The 15,999-nt window shown below is 40.0% G+C and overlaps 1 protein-coding gene across 1 annotated transcript in view; it reads right to left on the bottom strand.

Annotated features, from left to right (window-relative positions):
- The window catches only part of dipk1aa (divergent protein kinase domain 1Aa), a 33,463-nt gene extending 26,487 nt beyond the window's left edge, over positions 1 to 6,976 (bottom strand). Inside the window, exon 1 of the mRNA XM_026206165.1 lies at positions 6,573 to 6,976. Coding sequence (XP_026061950.1) covers positions 6,573 to 6,626 — 54 coding nt within the window. The 5' untranslated portion in view covers positions 6,627 to 6,976. The remainder of the gene's footprint in view (positions 1 to 6,572) is intronic.
- Positions 6,977 to 15,999: the final 9,023 nt, after the last annotated feature.

Here is a 15,999-nt window from a genome sequence, read left to right as displayed (position 1 = left end):
TCGGGAAGCACGTGACATAAAACGAGGCCAGCTATTGGCTATTCGCTACTTCACCTGCTGTACTGGCTGAGTAAAACCTCCGGTGGCTCATTACTGCCACACTTTGGTCACCGCAGATTTGAAATATGCACGAAATGAGCCGCTTATGGCAAATAAAATTTATTTAACGACGAATCGATTACTAAATTAGTTGACAACTATTTCAATAATCGATTTTAATCGATTAAATCGATTCGTTGTTTCAGCTCTATTGTTTATATTTGTTGAGTTTAAACTAATGTCTATATTAGATTAGGTTCAACTTTATTGTCACTGCACATGTAAGGTACAAAGCACAAAATGCAGTTAACATCTAACCAGAAGTGCAATAAGCAGTAAGGACCGAATATACAAGGTCTACAACAGACCACATGGCGTTCCAAAGCGCTTCACAAGGTGCCTCACATTCACCCATTCACACACTCATTCACACACCGACTGCGGTGTCTGCCATTCAAGGCGCCATCCAGCTAGTCGGGAGCAGCTGGGGTTAGGTGTCTTGCTCAAGGACACCTCGGCACTTGGTCAGGTGGAGCCGGGGATTGAACCACCAACCTTCCGGTTTGTAGACAACCTACATGAACCACTGAGCCACTGCCGCACATATGTACAATACAGATAAGTATTTTGAAATTAATTGACAGATTTTAAATACTATTAGCATGATATACAGATAGGTGTGCTATGAACAGACTATACAGGTGGATTGTATAAAAGTGTACACTATAGGCAGAACTATGAACATATGAACAAAATTGCACTATTGCAATGGACAGTAAAGTGCATAGAAAATATTTCAGTGTGCAAATGGATTATTCAGTGTTCCTGGATGAACAGGCAGTAGTGCAAGTAATAACAAGTTACTGTTTTTTTGCTTGTTGTAAATAAATAAATAAATATGAAAGATTGTTACTGTTCTGTGATAAAAGACTTATATATATATATAAGATATATATTTTTTTTTTTTTTCTTTTTTGCCATGCATTGGTCATTAAAGCTCTTCCTCTGCCCTCGGGTGTTGAAATATATTCATTGCCCAAGGTCCACACGTAGTCCGTCTGCAGTGTGTATGTGTACGTGGTTCAGAAGCAGCAGCTGCACCAGTTCTGACAGGTACTGTGTTTTCCCACCCCATACTCCCTGCAACTAGTAGCTCTTTCCCAACATAACCAGGTCGATGCTTGGGGGGCGGGGGTGTGGTGAGTAATAATTAACACTGGGAAATAAATAAAAAAAACTGGTAAATGGGAGCTGGGTAATCTTATTGTACATTTCACACTGTTCATACTTTAACTACAGTTAATAATTAATCGTGGTCATTCATAATCTGATGTGTCACTGTGTATTTCTAAACCGTGGGTTACTGTTATTATTTGCATATTTGACAGTGTCAACAGCAATGACAAGATAAAAACAAAACCGCGATTGTCATGCGTGTCTCGTCAGTAAAGCTGGTTCTTTGATTACTAAATATCCATCACCTGCTTTCAAATGGAGTGCCACTTACTACACAGAGCTGTAGTTTGCTGACAAGCTACACAATACCTCGTCATAATCGCAGATGAATCGCATGCGGTTATGAACGCGATATTGCGTAGCTTGTCAGCGAACTACGACTCTGTATATTTAGTGCCGCTCCATTTGAAAGCAGGTGATGGACATTTACTGCTAATCACAGAACCGGCTTCACTGTCGAGACATCATGACAATCACATGTGATTAATCAAGCAGCCCTAATTAAAACAACTTATTCTATTTCTGAAAAGGTTGAGAAGTAAGCTGCTACATATTGTAGCTTCAATTCATATGCAAATGAACTAGAACAGAAGAGGTCCAGGAAAAGCTCCAAAAAAACCTCCATCCAGATATGTGATCATGATGAGAAGAAAGTGAGGCAATAAACTGAGAACAATGCCAAAATTCCAGTTCAAATGTCTCAACTGACATAGTTTTAGTCTACGCTCCTTGCTGCCAAATCACACTAGTCTGTGTTTTCTGGAATGGATAGGTCACTGAGGACTATGAGGGTTGTGTCTATGTATAGAGGTGTAAATCTACGTCCACCCCAAATCTCCACAGTATTATGAATAATGTTTCCTATTAACCTTTGCAAGCACTATTCAGAGTGAAAAAGAGTTCAGAAAACCAATGTCTGGCTGCTGAAACGGCTTTGGTTAACAAGCAGCTTCAGAGCTGAACAATTATCTCAGGAGAAGTTTTTTCACACATAATGTAGCCCTGGGTCCATTTTCAGAAACCAATCTGACAGCCCTATTCGGAGCTAAAACTTTAAGACAGACCCTTCTGTTATTTCAGTGTAAAGCATGTTTAAAATGGATTCTCTTCATGCTGAGCTCATGTATCTCTGCTCACATTTACAAAGCAAATGGGCCACACCCTATACTTAGACGATCTAAAAAAAGAGGGTAAAGATAATTGCTAGCATTGAAACCCCAGAGTACTTTGGTGTCCCTGTGCAGACGTCACCCAAAAGCTATGCCAATTTGATAATTCACCATAAATTATCTTTTATTGAAATGTAATGACTTTCTCTGACTTTACCTAGACTGTTTTAAGCATTGTTTTAAGGCCCAGTTCACACCAGTGTTATTGTAGTGTCATTATCTACTATTTGTTGTTGATATTTTGAATAAGTTTTTTATATTTTCTGTTGCATGTAGTTCTTGTTATCTTTTTAAATCCTTTTGTCTGTAAAGTGTAGCGTATGAAAACGGCATGTCAGATTGCCAACACAAAATACAGCATAAAGTTTCAATATGCAATACTTCTATAGCATTGATTAACATCCATTTCAACATTTACTTAAACATTATTAAAATTAAAAGTTTTATCTGTTTACCTTCGTCCCTGAAATAATATCAATGAACATTCATATTTTTATTACCCATAATTAACAAATGTAATACATATTGTAACTATATTGCTCATTGTTAATGTCAGTTAATGCATTCTAACGTTAACTAACGAAAGTTTACTGTAAAGCACCTCAGTCTGAAACAGGGCTTTGCAGAAGATTTCATAATCAAGAGTCTCTGTCAGTTCACGTTCAAAGGACAGTAAACTTTGAGGACCGTAGAGATGTGTGCAGCTGCAATTTGTAGTGGCGAACAGCATCTAGCACATCATTTGTGTTTCTTTCCTCAAAGGACGCATCTATTTAGCAAATCAAACCCTATACCTTTGCTAACATGCTTATTACATGCTTGGCTCAGAAATCCAACACCCCCACAGGTAGCTTCATTTGTAGACGTTTTTTGATTCAGTGCTAAGACTTAGTTTCAATTGGGATATTCAATATTTACTTTTCAAAGAATTGATCTTGTGTGATATTTGTTTCGCTGTTGTCAAATTCAACTCCCCAAAAGCATGCATTTTACTATTATGTCATTAACAAACTGTAACTAACAGAAAAACAAATCATTATTTTGAGAAGCATATGGTAATGTTATGGGCCTACAGGAAGAGGGAAAATTAAGAAACTGCATGTAATTGGCCATGAAAACACACGTTTAATTATTTTTTTTTTTATTAAATATAGTTTAAAATTATAGTGAAATAAGACTATTATTATTATTATTATTATTTAATAAATTACACCCATTTGGAAAATGACCATGTGGGCCACAACTCAAAGCCTTGCCACTATTCTCACCAAGGACAATAATGATGAAGATAAAGTTTTGGTCACACTTTATTTTAGGGTCCAATTCACACTATTAACTAACCATTAACTATAACTTTTGCCTCAATTAACACCTTATTTGATGCTTACTTATAGTTTATAAGGTAGTTGTTAAGTTTAGGGTATTGGGTAGGATTATGGATGTCATGCATTATATGTACTTTATAAGCACTAATAAACAGCCAATATGTTAATAATAGACATGCTAATAAGCACCTAGTTATTAGTGTGAATTGGACCCTATACTAAAGTGTTACCAAAGTTTTTAAATCATTAAATTTACAAGAATAGCACAGTCCAAACTAACAACAACAATAAAAACTATATTTTTGGAACTTTTTTTTAGCTGATGAATGATAAAAACATTGACAGCCTATCAGAATTCAATCATACATAACTGCAGCACACACTTGCAATAATGAACAGAACGTTATGGTCTTTGGTCAGAATGGACCTATAGGCTACTTCAGGTACAGCCTTTCTAAAGCCTTAAATTGTCAATTATTACTATAAACATTGGGATATGCTGAAATGCTTTGAAGGGTTAATATGACCTGTTGCCAATGTTAAAACTTGTCCTCCATATTTAACTGCAATTCAGACCATTTCATTCTCGTAATTAACAGCATTTAATCAATCATAATTAGATAAAATCAAGTTCTGCCATACATTTTATTTTTTTATATCCTGTTTTGCTCAAAAGCATGTTACATTTACAGAAGTAAAATTGTAACTTACTGAAAGAAAAGAGACTTTTTCAAAGTCCAAATATCAACGGCCTATCAACACCAGATGAATATGATGCCACATGCTCCCTGTTCTTCATGAACCATTCTGCTGAAACAGCTTTCCAGACTAGAGTCAGCGTTCCCGCATGGAAGCCCCAGCCCTGGCACTGTCAGCACTGAGCTCAAGTCAATTCATCATGTGGCTGATTCCGTCTGATGTGATTTGCTCGACCACACACACTTTCATTTTCTCGATTTTACTACAGCTGTGAAGTGTGGCTGCCAAGAGTCATGAGTTACGAGAAACTCCATTTCACGTCATTTCACTCCAGTTCATGTGCAGTACAACATTCATTATTCTTGTAAGCACTGAAATAAACATTTTAATAGGGAAACGGTTTAATTTCTGGAATTAATCTTCAGTCGCCTTTTTATTTTATGAGGCCATTCTTTTCTAATAATAGAAAAACATATATGTCGTCCATTTGTCAAACAGCTCAAATCCTGTTTCAATTAAAGACAGCATGACCTATTTACAAACCTATTTACTTTCTTAGCTCACATTTCTGTTGTAAACAAACTAGTTGTAACATAAATTGTCAAAATGTTACTATATATAATAGTTTACTTTGACTTTAACTGAAATATTATGGCTGTTGATTTTAAAACAAATCTACCTCTACATATAATGAACAATCATAATACATAATACAATAAATGCTCTGCTAGAATACATTTGAAATAAGCCCCTACATATTATAGTACATATATACAAGCATATAAAGTCCCTACATTATATAGTCCCATGGCAGCCTGAAGTTTTGGGTTTGTTCAAGTGATTTATTTTAATTATTTATATATTAGTATAATTACACCTGTTTATATGCATGCAATTTGTCCCCCAAGTGATGTGATTCATTAGTTACATTAAAAATTTGCGTTTGGTGCTTTTTGCCTTGAGTTTCTGAAAATGTTCTCTGAAGAAACTAGATGGTGTTTGTCCCTTTCGAAAAGGATTCTGGAACTGGATAGAGCAAATTTCATAATATCTCAAATTCCAAACAAATGCTCACTGATCAGCTTTTGAGTGCAAGGTCCTAATTCTGAACTCACATTCATAATTAACTCATAATTAACCCTATCAACCTCGATGGTTAATATCTTATAATGTACATGTATATTTGGATCAGTTTTAATATATTTTTCACATAACATAATCTTTGCATCATTGTAGGAATTCCAGGTTACACTATTTTAAGGAGTCATTGTTAGAATGTAATTATACATTTAAGTACTTAGTAATATTAATTTATTAATACATGTACTTAGGGTTAGGTTTAGGATAAGGTTTTGGCTTATGCGTAATTAATTGTTTTTATAATAGGCTAGTAAGTACATGTAATAAGTGTAACAAGGACGCCTTTAAATAAAGTGTTACTGAATTCCATATTCAAAGCCATTTGGTTATGTAAACGAATGGCTTTCATATTTAGTTTGCCAATTTAAATGTACATATGCATGCCTCTAGTTTACATATGAATCATAAACAATGATTCAACCTTTTACATGCCAAATATATAGAAACAAAACATTTCACATGTCTGCTCTAAGCCTGGCTTCTGATTAAGCTCCTTAGTCCTGTTGTGGAGTTGTGCAGGCTGCCATGGCACCACAGACCCAGTTTAACTGCATCTAGTGAAGGGAGTTAATCTTAGCAGCCCATGACAACTCAGTCCTCTCAAGGATAAATGGACGAATTGTTTCGATAAATAAGAAAAATGACCTCACCATATGTCTCTTACGTCAAAAACATATTTTGAAACCCATACTATTGTGATCGGGTGTGCAAAAGCGACATACTGTGACTACGATTACAACAACTGATAGATTCCAATCAGATTTTAGCAGCAGCTGCACCACGTTTTTACCTCGTTAAAAACAAAACCTAAAGATTGAAGATAAGAAAAATGATCTCAGTCTTAAAGGTCAACCACACTGCTGCAAAAATTCATTCTCACCAGGCATTTGCTGGGAGGTAGAGATAATAGTAGAGGTAAATCGTCATAACAATAATGCATAATAATCTGCAAAGGGATTTTTACCTGAAAGTGGTAAGTCTTTGACAACCAGGCCCGTGAAAACAGACCCCTCGCCATTGCAGAAATTGATCATCTCAAAAACCGTGAGCTATCTAGAGCAGTCTCCGTGTGCCGAATAAGAAAATAAAAATAATGTCCAGCGAACTTCAAGTGATTTGGCTCGCGCTACACATGACGTGTACGGTTGCTCTCGGCCAGTTGATATCCTTACATATAATTGGACTCCACGAAGGCTACTGTGTGAATTTATATATTAAGAATTCATGTTATTCGAGTCGGCTTGGTTGACATCCAGCAGCTAACACTTTCAAGTGCAGCTGTTTGAAAATAGCGAGACCGCAGCATGTCAAGGGCGCAGGCGTACACAATTTCTGCCGACCTAATGTTGTGCTTTTTCTCTCGAGCGAGCTGTGAGTCATGTTTACTGGCGCCCTCTATTGAACACCATACGTATAATGGATATTTCGAGTTATGATTTGCTAATAGGGACGCCTTCCTATTTAAAAATGCTAAAATGCAAGTTGCACCACATAAACATGCACAAATAATGTTTATTTTGTCTGTATATAAGTACTGTACAGGCTAAAAGTTATATTCTTAAAACAAATCTAAAACTTAATTTTATGAAAGAGTATTTAGCTTTTTTGTAAGCCTTTTTCATGCTGTTTAAATTTTATTTTTGCCCAGTGGTGAGGGTTAAAATATATCTTAAAAGTGTTAATACTGATGTGCTTTATTATGCAAGATTAATTCAAGCTTGTATATCAGGGTTCTTAGCTACAGTCAACTCTGAAACAACAAAAATACGTTAGTTACATATTTTATAAAATATTTTAAAACATATTTTATTTCAGCTTGTCAAGTCAAGCCACCTTTATTTATATAGCACTTTTAACAATACATATCGTGACAAAGCAAATGAACAGCATTAAATTGGAAAATGGTATGTAAATTATGCAAAAAGGCAGTTCATCATTGAATTCAGTGATGTCATCTTCCAACTCAGTTCAGTTTAAATAGTATTTATGCAATCAAGTTGATGATATGGATGGAAATTATATGTCCTCCAATTAAGCAAGCCAGAGGTGAAGTGGCAGAAAAAACCTCTGGAAAAACCAATCTCAGTCCTCTGGCCAGATGAAACAAGCAGTTGTCAAAGCAACAATTTTTTTTGTTTGTTTTTTTTTTACAAGAGTTTATTTTTGTACTAAAATAACCAAAATAAATTTATACAAACTGCAAAAACACACAACAGAATTACTAAAAATGTAGGCCTCACTAAAATTACATTGAAAATGAAAAATCTAAAATAAAAACAAATTTACAGTATGAATAAAAACTATAATAGTATCTCAATGATACTAAAATAGCACTGAAATAAAGGCTATAATATTTAAAGGAACGTACAGATTGTGCATTGTGCCATGACCCACCTTTGGACATAGATCTCTAAATAAATCTTTCTCAAGGCTTAATCAATGCTGCATTTGAAAGGGCAAAGTCTGGTTCCATTCAAAGGCCCTTAATATAGAGAGGACTAGTGACACTTAAAAATAAAGGAATAAGTAATCAGTATAATAATTCAAACATAACATTTTGATTAAAATTACTTAGGCCTATTAAATCAACAAGTTTTTACACATGTATAAAATTGTTTACTTAACTGATGTTTATAATATAGTTAAAATAATTTATCAAATATATCAAATCATTTTAAAAAATAAAGACATATTTAACACTATTTTTTTAATAACTTATTTAAAATTATTTTAGATGCGTGTAGAAACAAGCTAGGCTTCTTAATTATCTACTTTTAAAAAGTGTTCAGTGGTGCCCAGAGTAAAGACTACATTGGTAAACTTTTATCAAAGGCTAGCATGATGGCTAGTACAATGCACCATTTGTATTCCTGGCATGTGAGGCTTGGCTTCATTGGTGAGGCCAACTTAGAGGTACATAATGATACATCCAGCTTGGCAAAACACATGAGTTCAGTCTAAAGGTCTAAAACAAAATTGCAATATTGTAATACCTTGGAAAGTAGAGAGATTGTCATGTTTGACAAACATGTTTTTCAGAAAAAGCTGGTGGCTTAGTGTTATACTAAATGTTAGCTATTTGAAATTTTTAAAGGGGTGCTATTATGCTTTTTCACCTTTTCAACTTTAATTAGTCTGTAATGTTGCCGTTTGAGAATAAAAAAGATCTGCACAGTTACACAGCTCAAATTAAAATTCAAAAGGAGATATTTTATGTAACAGAAATCACATTTCAAAAACTACAATGAACGACTCGTTTGGACTACAATGCATATTTTCCAGTATTTGTGATATCACAAATATCAACGAATGGGACGAGACTTGGTTGAGCTGCACTAAAGAAGGCAATGAGTTTTTTCACTATTTCAGAGACACGCTAGCTTTCCCAAGGCAGATGAACTTAGAGTGGTTACAATTATCCAGGTTTAAATCACACTCAAATTGATTTGATTTTGACGCAATATTTACACTGAAGCTCGTAGCTGGCAGCTATGGTAAGGGGCATGACATTTCCCAACAAGGCACCGAGTGCCAATCACAACACACACTGGCCCAGCTAACAAATCACAGAATATTTCGTATTTCAAAAGGTGAGCTGATACAGGAACTATTCGAGCCATTCATGCCAGACTGGGTAGAGAGGTGTTGTAATAATGTAAAATATTATAACATAATAAAAAATTATGTGTTTTTCGAACAAACCTAGTATGAGAGCCTGGTCTAGTACCATTAACCCCCACGAGTCAAGTTAAAGCACAGTTGATCTTCATTAGCAAAGTCAAGTCACAGTTGATCTTCGTGAGCAAAGTCAAGTCACAGTTGATCTTCGTGAACAAAGTCATGTCCCCGCTGACCTTCCAGATTCAAAGTCCAGTCAAGTCACAGCTGACCATCCAGAGTCAAGTCAAGTCACCATTAACCCCAACGAGTCAAGTAAAACCACAGTTAAACTGCATGAGACAAGTCAAGTCACAGTTGATCTTCGTGAACAAAGTCAAGTCACAGTTTATCTTCATGAACAAAGTCAAGGCACAGTTTATCTTCATTAACAAAGTCAAATCACCAATGATCTTTGTGAGTCAAGCCAAGTCACCATTAACCTCCATAAGTCAAGTCAGGTCACAGTTGATCTTCATGAACTAAGTCAAGTCACCAATGATCTTTGTGAGTCAAGCCAATTCACCATCAATCTCCATGAGTCAAGTAAAGCCACAGTTAAACTTCATGAATCAAATCAAGTCACCGTCGGCCTTCATGAGCAAAGTCAAGTTGACACCAATCTTTGTGAACTAAATCAAGCCACTGTTGATCTTTATGAGCCCAGTCGAATCACTACAGATCTTCCAGAGCTTCGCCATGTTCCAAACAATCTTCCAGAACTTCACATCTCAACAGATCTTCCAGAGCTTCATAATACCACAACAGATCTTCCAGATATTCATCATACCACAACAGACCTACCAGAGCCTCATTACGTCTCAGCAGAACTTCCAGAGCCTCATCACGTCTCAGCTGAAATTCCAGAGCTTCATCACGTCTCATCTGAACTTCTAGAGCCTCGACACTTCTCAGCTGATCATTCAGAGCATCATCATTTCTCAGCTGAACTTCCAGTGCCTCATCTCATCCTGTCTGTTGCACCCAGCAATGTTCTCTCAGCCTGTCGTGTCACAGCCATGGAGACTGGCTATGAACTCTCTTTCTGCCCTGTCATGGCTATGGAGGCTGTTTGGGAGCTCTCTTTCCCTCTCATCATGGCCACGGAGGCCACCATTAACCTTTTTATGTTCTCTGTTTCAGTCCCACCTGGCCAGACTTGCTCTCCTGTGCCATAGACTCCACTGTGGTGGTCCCCTGCTCTGCCCTGGTGGGTTTCTAGTTCAGCTGCTCGACTGTGGTGGTCCTCTGCTCCGTCCTGGTGGGCTTCTGTCTCATCTGCTCGACTGTGGTGGTCCTCTGCTCTGCCCTGGTGGGCTTCTGTCTCATCTGCTCGACTGTGGTGGTCCTCTGCTCTGCCCTGGTGGGCTTCTGTCTCATCTGCTCGGCTGTGGTGGTCCTCTGCACCACCCTGGTGGGCTTCTATTCCATCTGCTCGACTGTGGTGGTCCTCTGCTCCACCCTGGTGGGCTCCTGTCCCATCTGCTAGGCAGTGGTGGTCCTCTGCTTCACCTTGGTGGGCTTCTGTCTCATCTGCTCGACTGTGGTGGTCCTCTGCTCTGCCCTGGTGGGCTTTTGTCTCATCTGCTCGGCTGTGGTGTCCTCTGCACCACCCTGGTGGGCTTCTATTCCATCTGCTCGACTGTGGTGGTCCTCTGCTCCGCCCTGGTGGGCTCCTGTCCCATCTGCTAGGCAGTGGTGGTCCTCTGCTTCACCTTGGTGGGCTTCTGTCTTATCTGCTCGACTGTGGTGGTCCTCTGCTCTGCCCTGGTGGGCTTCTGTCTCATCTGCTCGACTGTGGTGGTCCTCTGCTTCGCCGCGGAGGGCTCCAGTTCCACCTGCTCTACCCCGGTGGACTCCTGTTCAGTCGGCTCTTCCTTGGTCTCTAGCCATTCCATTTCCACATAGACCTGACACACTGTCCCTCCCCCTGTTTTGCCTCCACTCCACCACCCTCCAAGACTGTATAGAGCATCTGGAAGCCGCTCCTTGTGGGGAGCGGCTTTCCTGAATTTAATTTAATGAAGTTCACAGGCACTCCAGCTAGAGATCATGACACAGGCATCGATCTCTAGCTGGAGTGCCTGTGAGCTTCATTAAATTGAATCAAATTAAATTCAATTAATGCATTTAGCAGACACCTTTATCCAAAGCGCCTTACAGTGCATTCAGGCTATCAATTTTTACCTATCATGTGTTCCTGGGTAATCGAACCCCCTACCTTGTGCTTAATAGCACAATGCTCTACCAATTGAGGGCACTCCATTCCAGGGCACTCCATTCCAGACTCTTGCCACTTCACCCTGGACTCCATTTCCCAACTTGCCTCCTTTACCAAGACTCATCAATTGCAATCACCTGTCACTCATCACCTCATCAGTCTAGCACTATAAAGGTTGCACACATCCACACACACTTTGCTGATTATTGTTTACCCTGTTCCCTGTATTTGTGTTTCTTTGCTTTGCCTTGCCTCCTTGTTTTTGACATTGGACGGTTTATCTGGTTTATTTATTGTTTTGCTGTCTGCCCCTGACCTCTGCCTTGGACTGTTGCTGATTTTGGATGTCCTTCGACATACTTGACGCTGTTCTTTGATTACTGCTTGTTTGACCATTCTCTACAGTAAAGCCTGCATTTGGATCCTCAAATCTGTTGTCATGATGCCTCCATCATAACAATAATGGTCTTCTCATTATAATAGTATGTATATAACAGTCCCAGTCATAGTTATTAATATTCTGCATTGCAGCCGCTCAAATCATGACTAGGGCTGTCAACGAATATTCTAAATTCCAATATATATTCGAATAGTTAAAAAAAAAAAGAATTTCGAAGGTGAAAATTAATATTCGAATAAAAAAAAATGTGGAAAAAATGGCCCGCAGTAGTAGAGGCGTGGTTGTCTGTTTTGCGAGTGGCCGCGCTAGCGTGCCTGAGGGTTCAGGGACATGTCACAGCCTCACAGGAGTCGCACTATCTGGCACAGCATCACTGCTGAAAGTTGACGCGTCTTCATGGAAGATGCCAGAAAGTGCAAAGCCCAACTCGACCGCAGCAGAGAAAATGAGGTAAAATTGTTGACCCGCGAGATAAAGTTGTATGAAAGCTATTTAAGATACAGTTAGCATACCATTCGACCACTAGCAACATGAGGTCACATCTCAAAAATGTGCACTCAAATGAGCATGGCATAATGTGTGGAACTCCAGCTAAACAGTCACGCCTTGACACTTAACGTTAGTTTGCATCGCCCGCCGCAAGCTCTTTTTCTGAAACACGACAACGAGGCCATAACGAATAAATTAATTTCGTTCATTTGTAAGGACAATGAGACCGATCAGTATCGCGGATGGTGCACGCTTCGGGAAGTTCTGTGAAGCAATGGATCCTAGGTTTGATTATTTATCGTTTCATGTCAAGGAAAAGTTCCATGTTTACCACAGCACAGCTCGCTCGGAACATTCAATGTCAGTTATATATGCTGGAAAACTTCAATTAATATTAATAATATTTGTTTTAATCACTGAATGAAGCCTGCTATGTTTGGGACAACAGTCGCGACCTTAAATTGCTTGCACAAAATTTTTTTGTTCATTTAAACCATTATGCGCAGAGAACGTGAGGGTGAGAGAGCTTGAGGTCTGCAGTCTTGGCCATTAGTTGATTTCCTTGTTTTTGTGTAGGTAATACGTTGTCATATATGTTTAAACTTAAATAGACTTTCTATACAAGTAGTTATGTCTCTTTGTATTGTTTTGGCCTGTTATTGATGTAATGCGCTTCATTTACAACATGCGCAACCAGATGTTCTAATAGTTCGAATATTCGTGTATTTTTTAGAGGGAATATTCTAACGTCATTTTTGAGCAAATTTGACAGCCCTAATTATGACTAATACACGAGAGTCCCCGTTTATCTTGGAGTCAGTTTATGGACTATGCTTTGTTGCTCTTCATTCACTGTGGGTGTCGTGAAGGAGGAGTGCGACATCGCACTCACTCATGTTATGGCAGCCGCACTAGAGCACGAGCACAGAATGGGGGCAACAGGTGAGCCTGATTGCAAGATGGCCGCCAGCCCAGCGTCACTGCACAAGATGGCCGCCAGCCCAGCGCCTCTGCACAAGATGGCCGCCAGCCAAGTGCCTCTGCACAAGATGGCTGCCACCCTAGCGCCTCTGCACAAGGTGGTCGCCAGCCCAGAGTCACTAAACAAGATGGCAGCCACAGTTGATCTTTCAGGGTCAAGTCAGGTCCCCGTTGCTCTTCCAGGGTCAAGTCAGCTCCCTGTTGATCTTCCAGGGTCAGGTCAAGTCACCATTAACCCCCACGAGGCAAGTTAAAGCACAGTTGATCTTCATGAGCAAAGTCAAGTCACAGTTGATCTCCGTGAGCAAAGTCAAGTAACAGTTGATCTTTGTGAACAAAGTCAAGTCCCCGTTGACCTTCCAGAATCAAAGTCCAGTCAAGTCACAGCTGACCGTCCAGAGTCAGGTCAAGTCACTGCTGACTGTCCAGAGTCACCATTAACCCTCACAAGTCAAGTCACAGTTGATCTTCTTGAACAAAGTCAAGTCACAGTTTATCTTCATTAACAAAGTCAAGTCACCAATGATCTTTGTGAGTCAAGCCAATTCACCATTAATCTCCATGAGTCGAGTAAAGCCACAGTTAAACTTCATGAATCAAATCAAGTCACCGTCGGCCTTCACGAGCAAAGTCAAGTTGACACCAATCTTCGTTAACTAAATCAAGCCACTGTTAATCTTTATGAGCCCAGTCAAATCACTACAGATCTTCCAGAGCTTCGTCATGTTCCAAACAATCTTCCAGAACTTCACATCTCAACAGATCTTCCAGAGCTTCATAATACCACAACAGATCTTCCAGATTTTCATCACACCACAACAGACCTACCAGAGCCCCTTCACATCTCAGCAGAACTTCCAGAGTCTCATCACGTCTCAGCTGAACTTCCAAAGCTTCGTCATGTCTCATCTGAACTTCCAGAGTCTCGTCACATCTCAGCTGATCATTCAGAGCATCATCATTTCTCAGCTGAACTTCCAGAGCCTCGTCTCATCCTGTCTGTTGCACCATATAGACAGGCTGTGAACTCTCTTTCTGCCCTGCCATGGCTATGGAGGCTGTTTGAGAGCTCTCTTACCCTCTCTTTACAGCCACGGAGGCCGCCATTAACCTTTTTATGTTCTCTGTTCCAGTTCCACCTGACCAGACTTGCTCTCCTGTGCCATAGACTCCACTGTGGTGGTCCTCTGCTCTGCCCTGGTGGGCTACTAGTTCAGCTGCTCGACTGTGGTGGTCCTCTGCTTCTCTCTGGTGGGCTTCTGTCTCATCTGCTCTACTGTGGTGGTCCTCTGCTCCGCCCTGGTGTGCTTCTGTCTCATCTGCTCGACTGTGGTGGTCGTCTGCTCCGCCCTGGTGTGCTTCTGTCTCATCTGCTCGACTGTGGTGGTCGTCTGCACCACCCTGGTGGGCTTCTATTCCATCTGCTCGACTGTGGTGGTCCTCTGCTCCGCCCTGGTGAGCTCCTGCCCCATCTGCTAGGCAGTGGTGTTCCTCTGCTTCATCTTGGTGGGCTTCTGTCCCATCTGATCGACTGTGGGGGTCCTCTGCTCCACACCGGTGGGCTCCAGATCCACCTGCTCTGCCCCGGTGGACTCCTGTTCAGCCGGCTCTGCCTTGGTCTCCAGCCATTCCATTTCCACATAGACCTGGCCCTCCGTCCCTCCCCCTGTTCCGCCTCCACTCCACCGCCCTCCAGGACTGTATAGAGCGTCTGGAAGTTGCTCCTTGTGTGTGTGTGGGGGGGGGGGGGGGGGGGGGCTATGTCACGATCTCTAGCTGGAGTGCCTGTGAGCTACATTAAATTAAATTAAAGGACGTCTTTATCCAAAGCGACTTATAGTGCATTCAGGCTATCAATTTTTACCTAACATGTGTTCCCAGGGAATCAAACCCCCAACCTTGCGCTTAATAGCACAATGCTCTAACAATTGAGGGCACTCCATTCTTGCCACTTCACCCTGGACTCCATTTCCCATAAACCTTTGCCAAGATTTATCAATTGCAATCACCTGTCACTCATCACCTCATCAGTCTAGCATTATAAGGGTTGCACACATCCACACACACTTTGCTGATTATTGTTTTGCCTGTACCCTGCTCCCTGTATCCGTGTTTCTTTGCTTTGCCTTGCCTCCTTGTTTTTTGACAATGGACTGTTTATCTGGTTTATTGATCGTTTTCCTGCCTGCCCTCACCTCTGCCTTGGACTGTTGCTGATTTTTGATATCCTTCGATATACTTGACGCTGTTATTTGATTTCTGCCCATTTGACCATTCTCTACATTTGGATCCTCAAATCTGTTCTCAAGACGCCTCCATCATAACAATAATGGTCTTCTCATTATAATAGTATGTATATAACAGTCCCAGTCATAGTTATTAATATTCTGCATTGTAGTTCGACCTGCTCACGCTGTGCGCTGAAAAGATATCACCGTAGTACTACAATGAAGCGCTTGACTCAAAATCAAATGCATCTTATATCAGATAAATAATTTAAGTAAAATTGTCACAGTTTCTTTGCTTTGCCTTGCCTCCTTGTTTTTGACATTGGGCGTTTATCTGGTTTATTGATTGTTTTGCTGCCTGCCCTCACCTCTGCCTTGGACTGTTGCTGATTTTTTGAAAGGAACATCACCTGCA

Source organism: Carassius auratus, chromosome 27 (assembly GCF_003368295.1).
Source record: "Carassius auratus strain Wakin chromosome 27, ASM336829v1, whole genome shotgun sequence".
Classification (NCBI taxonomy): Eukaryota; Metazoa; Chordata; class Actinopteri; order Cypriniformes; family Cyprinidae; genus Carassius; species Carassius auratus.
Note: the sequence above shows the minus strand (reverse complement) of the source record. Positions and strands in the feature narration are given on the sequence as shown.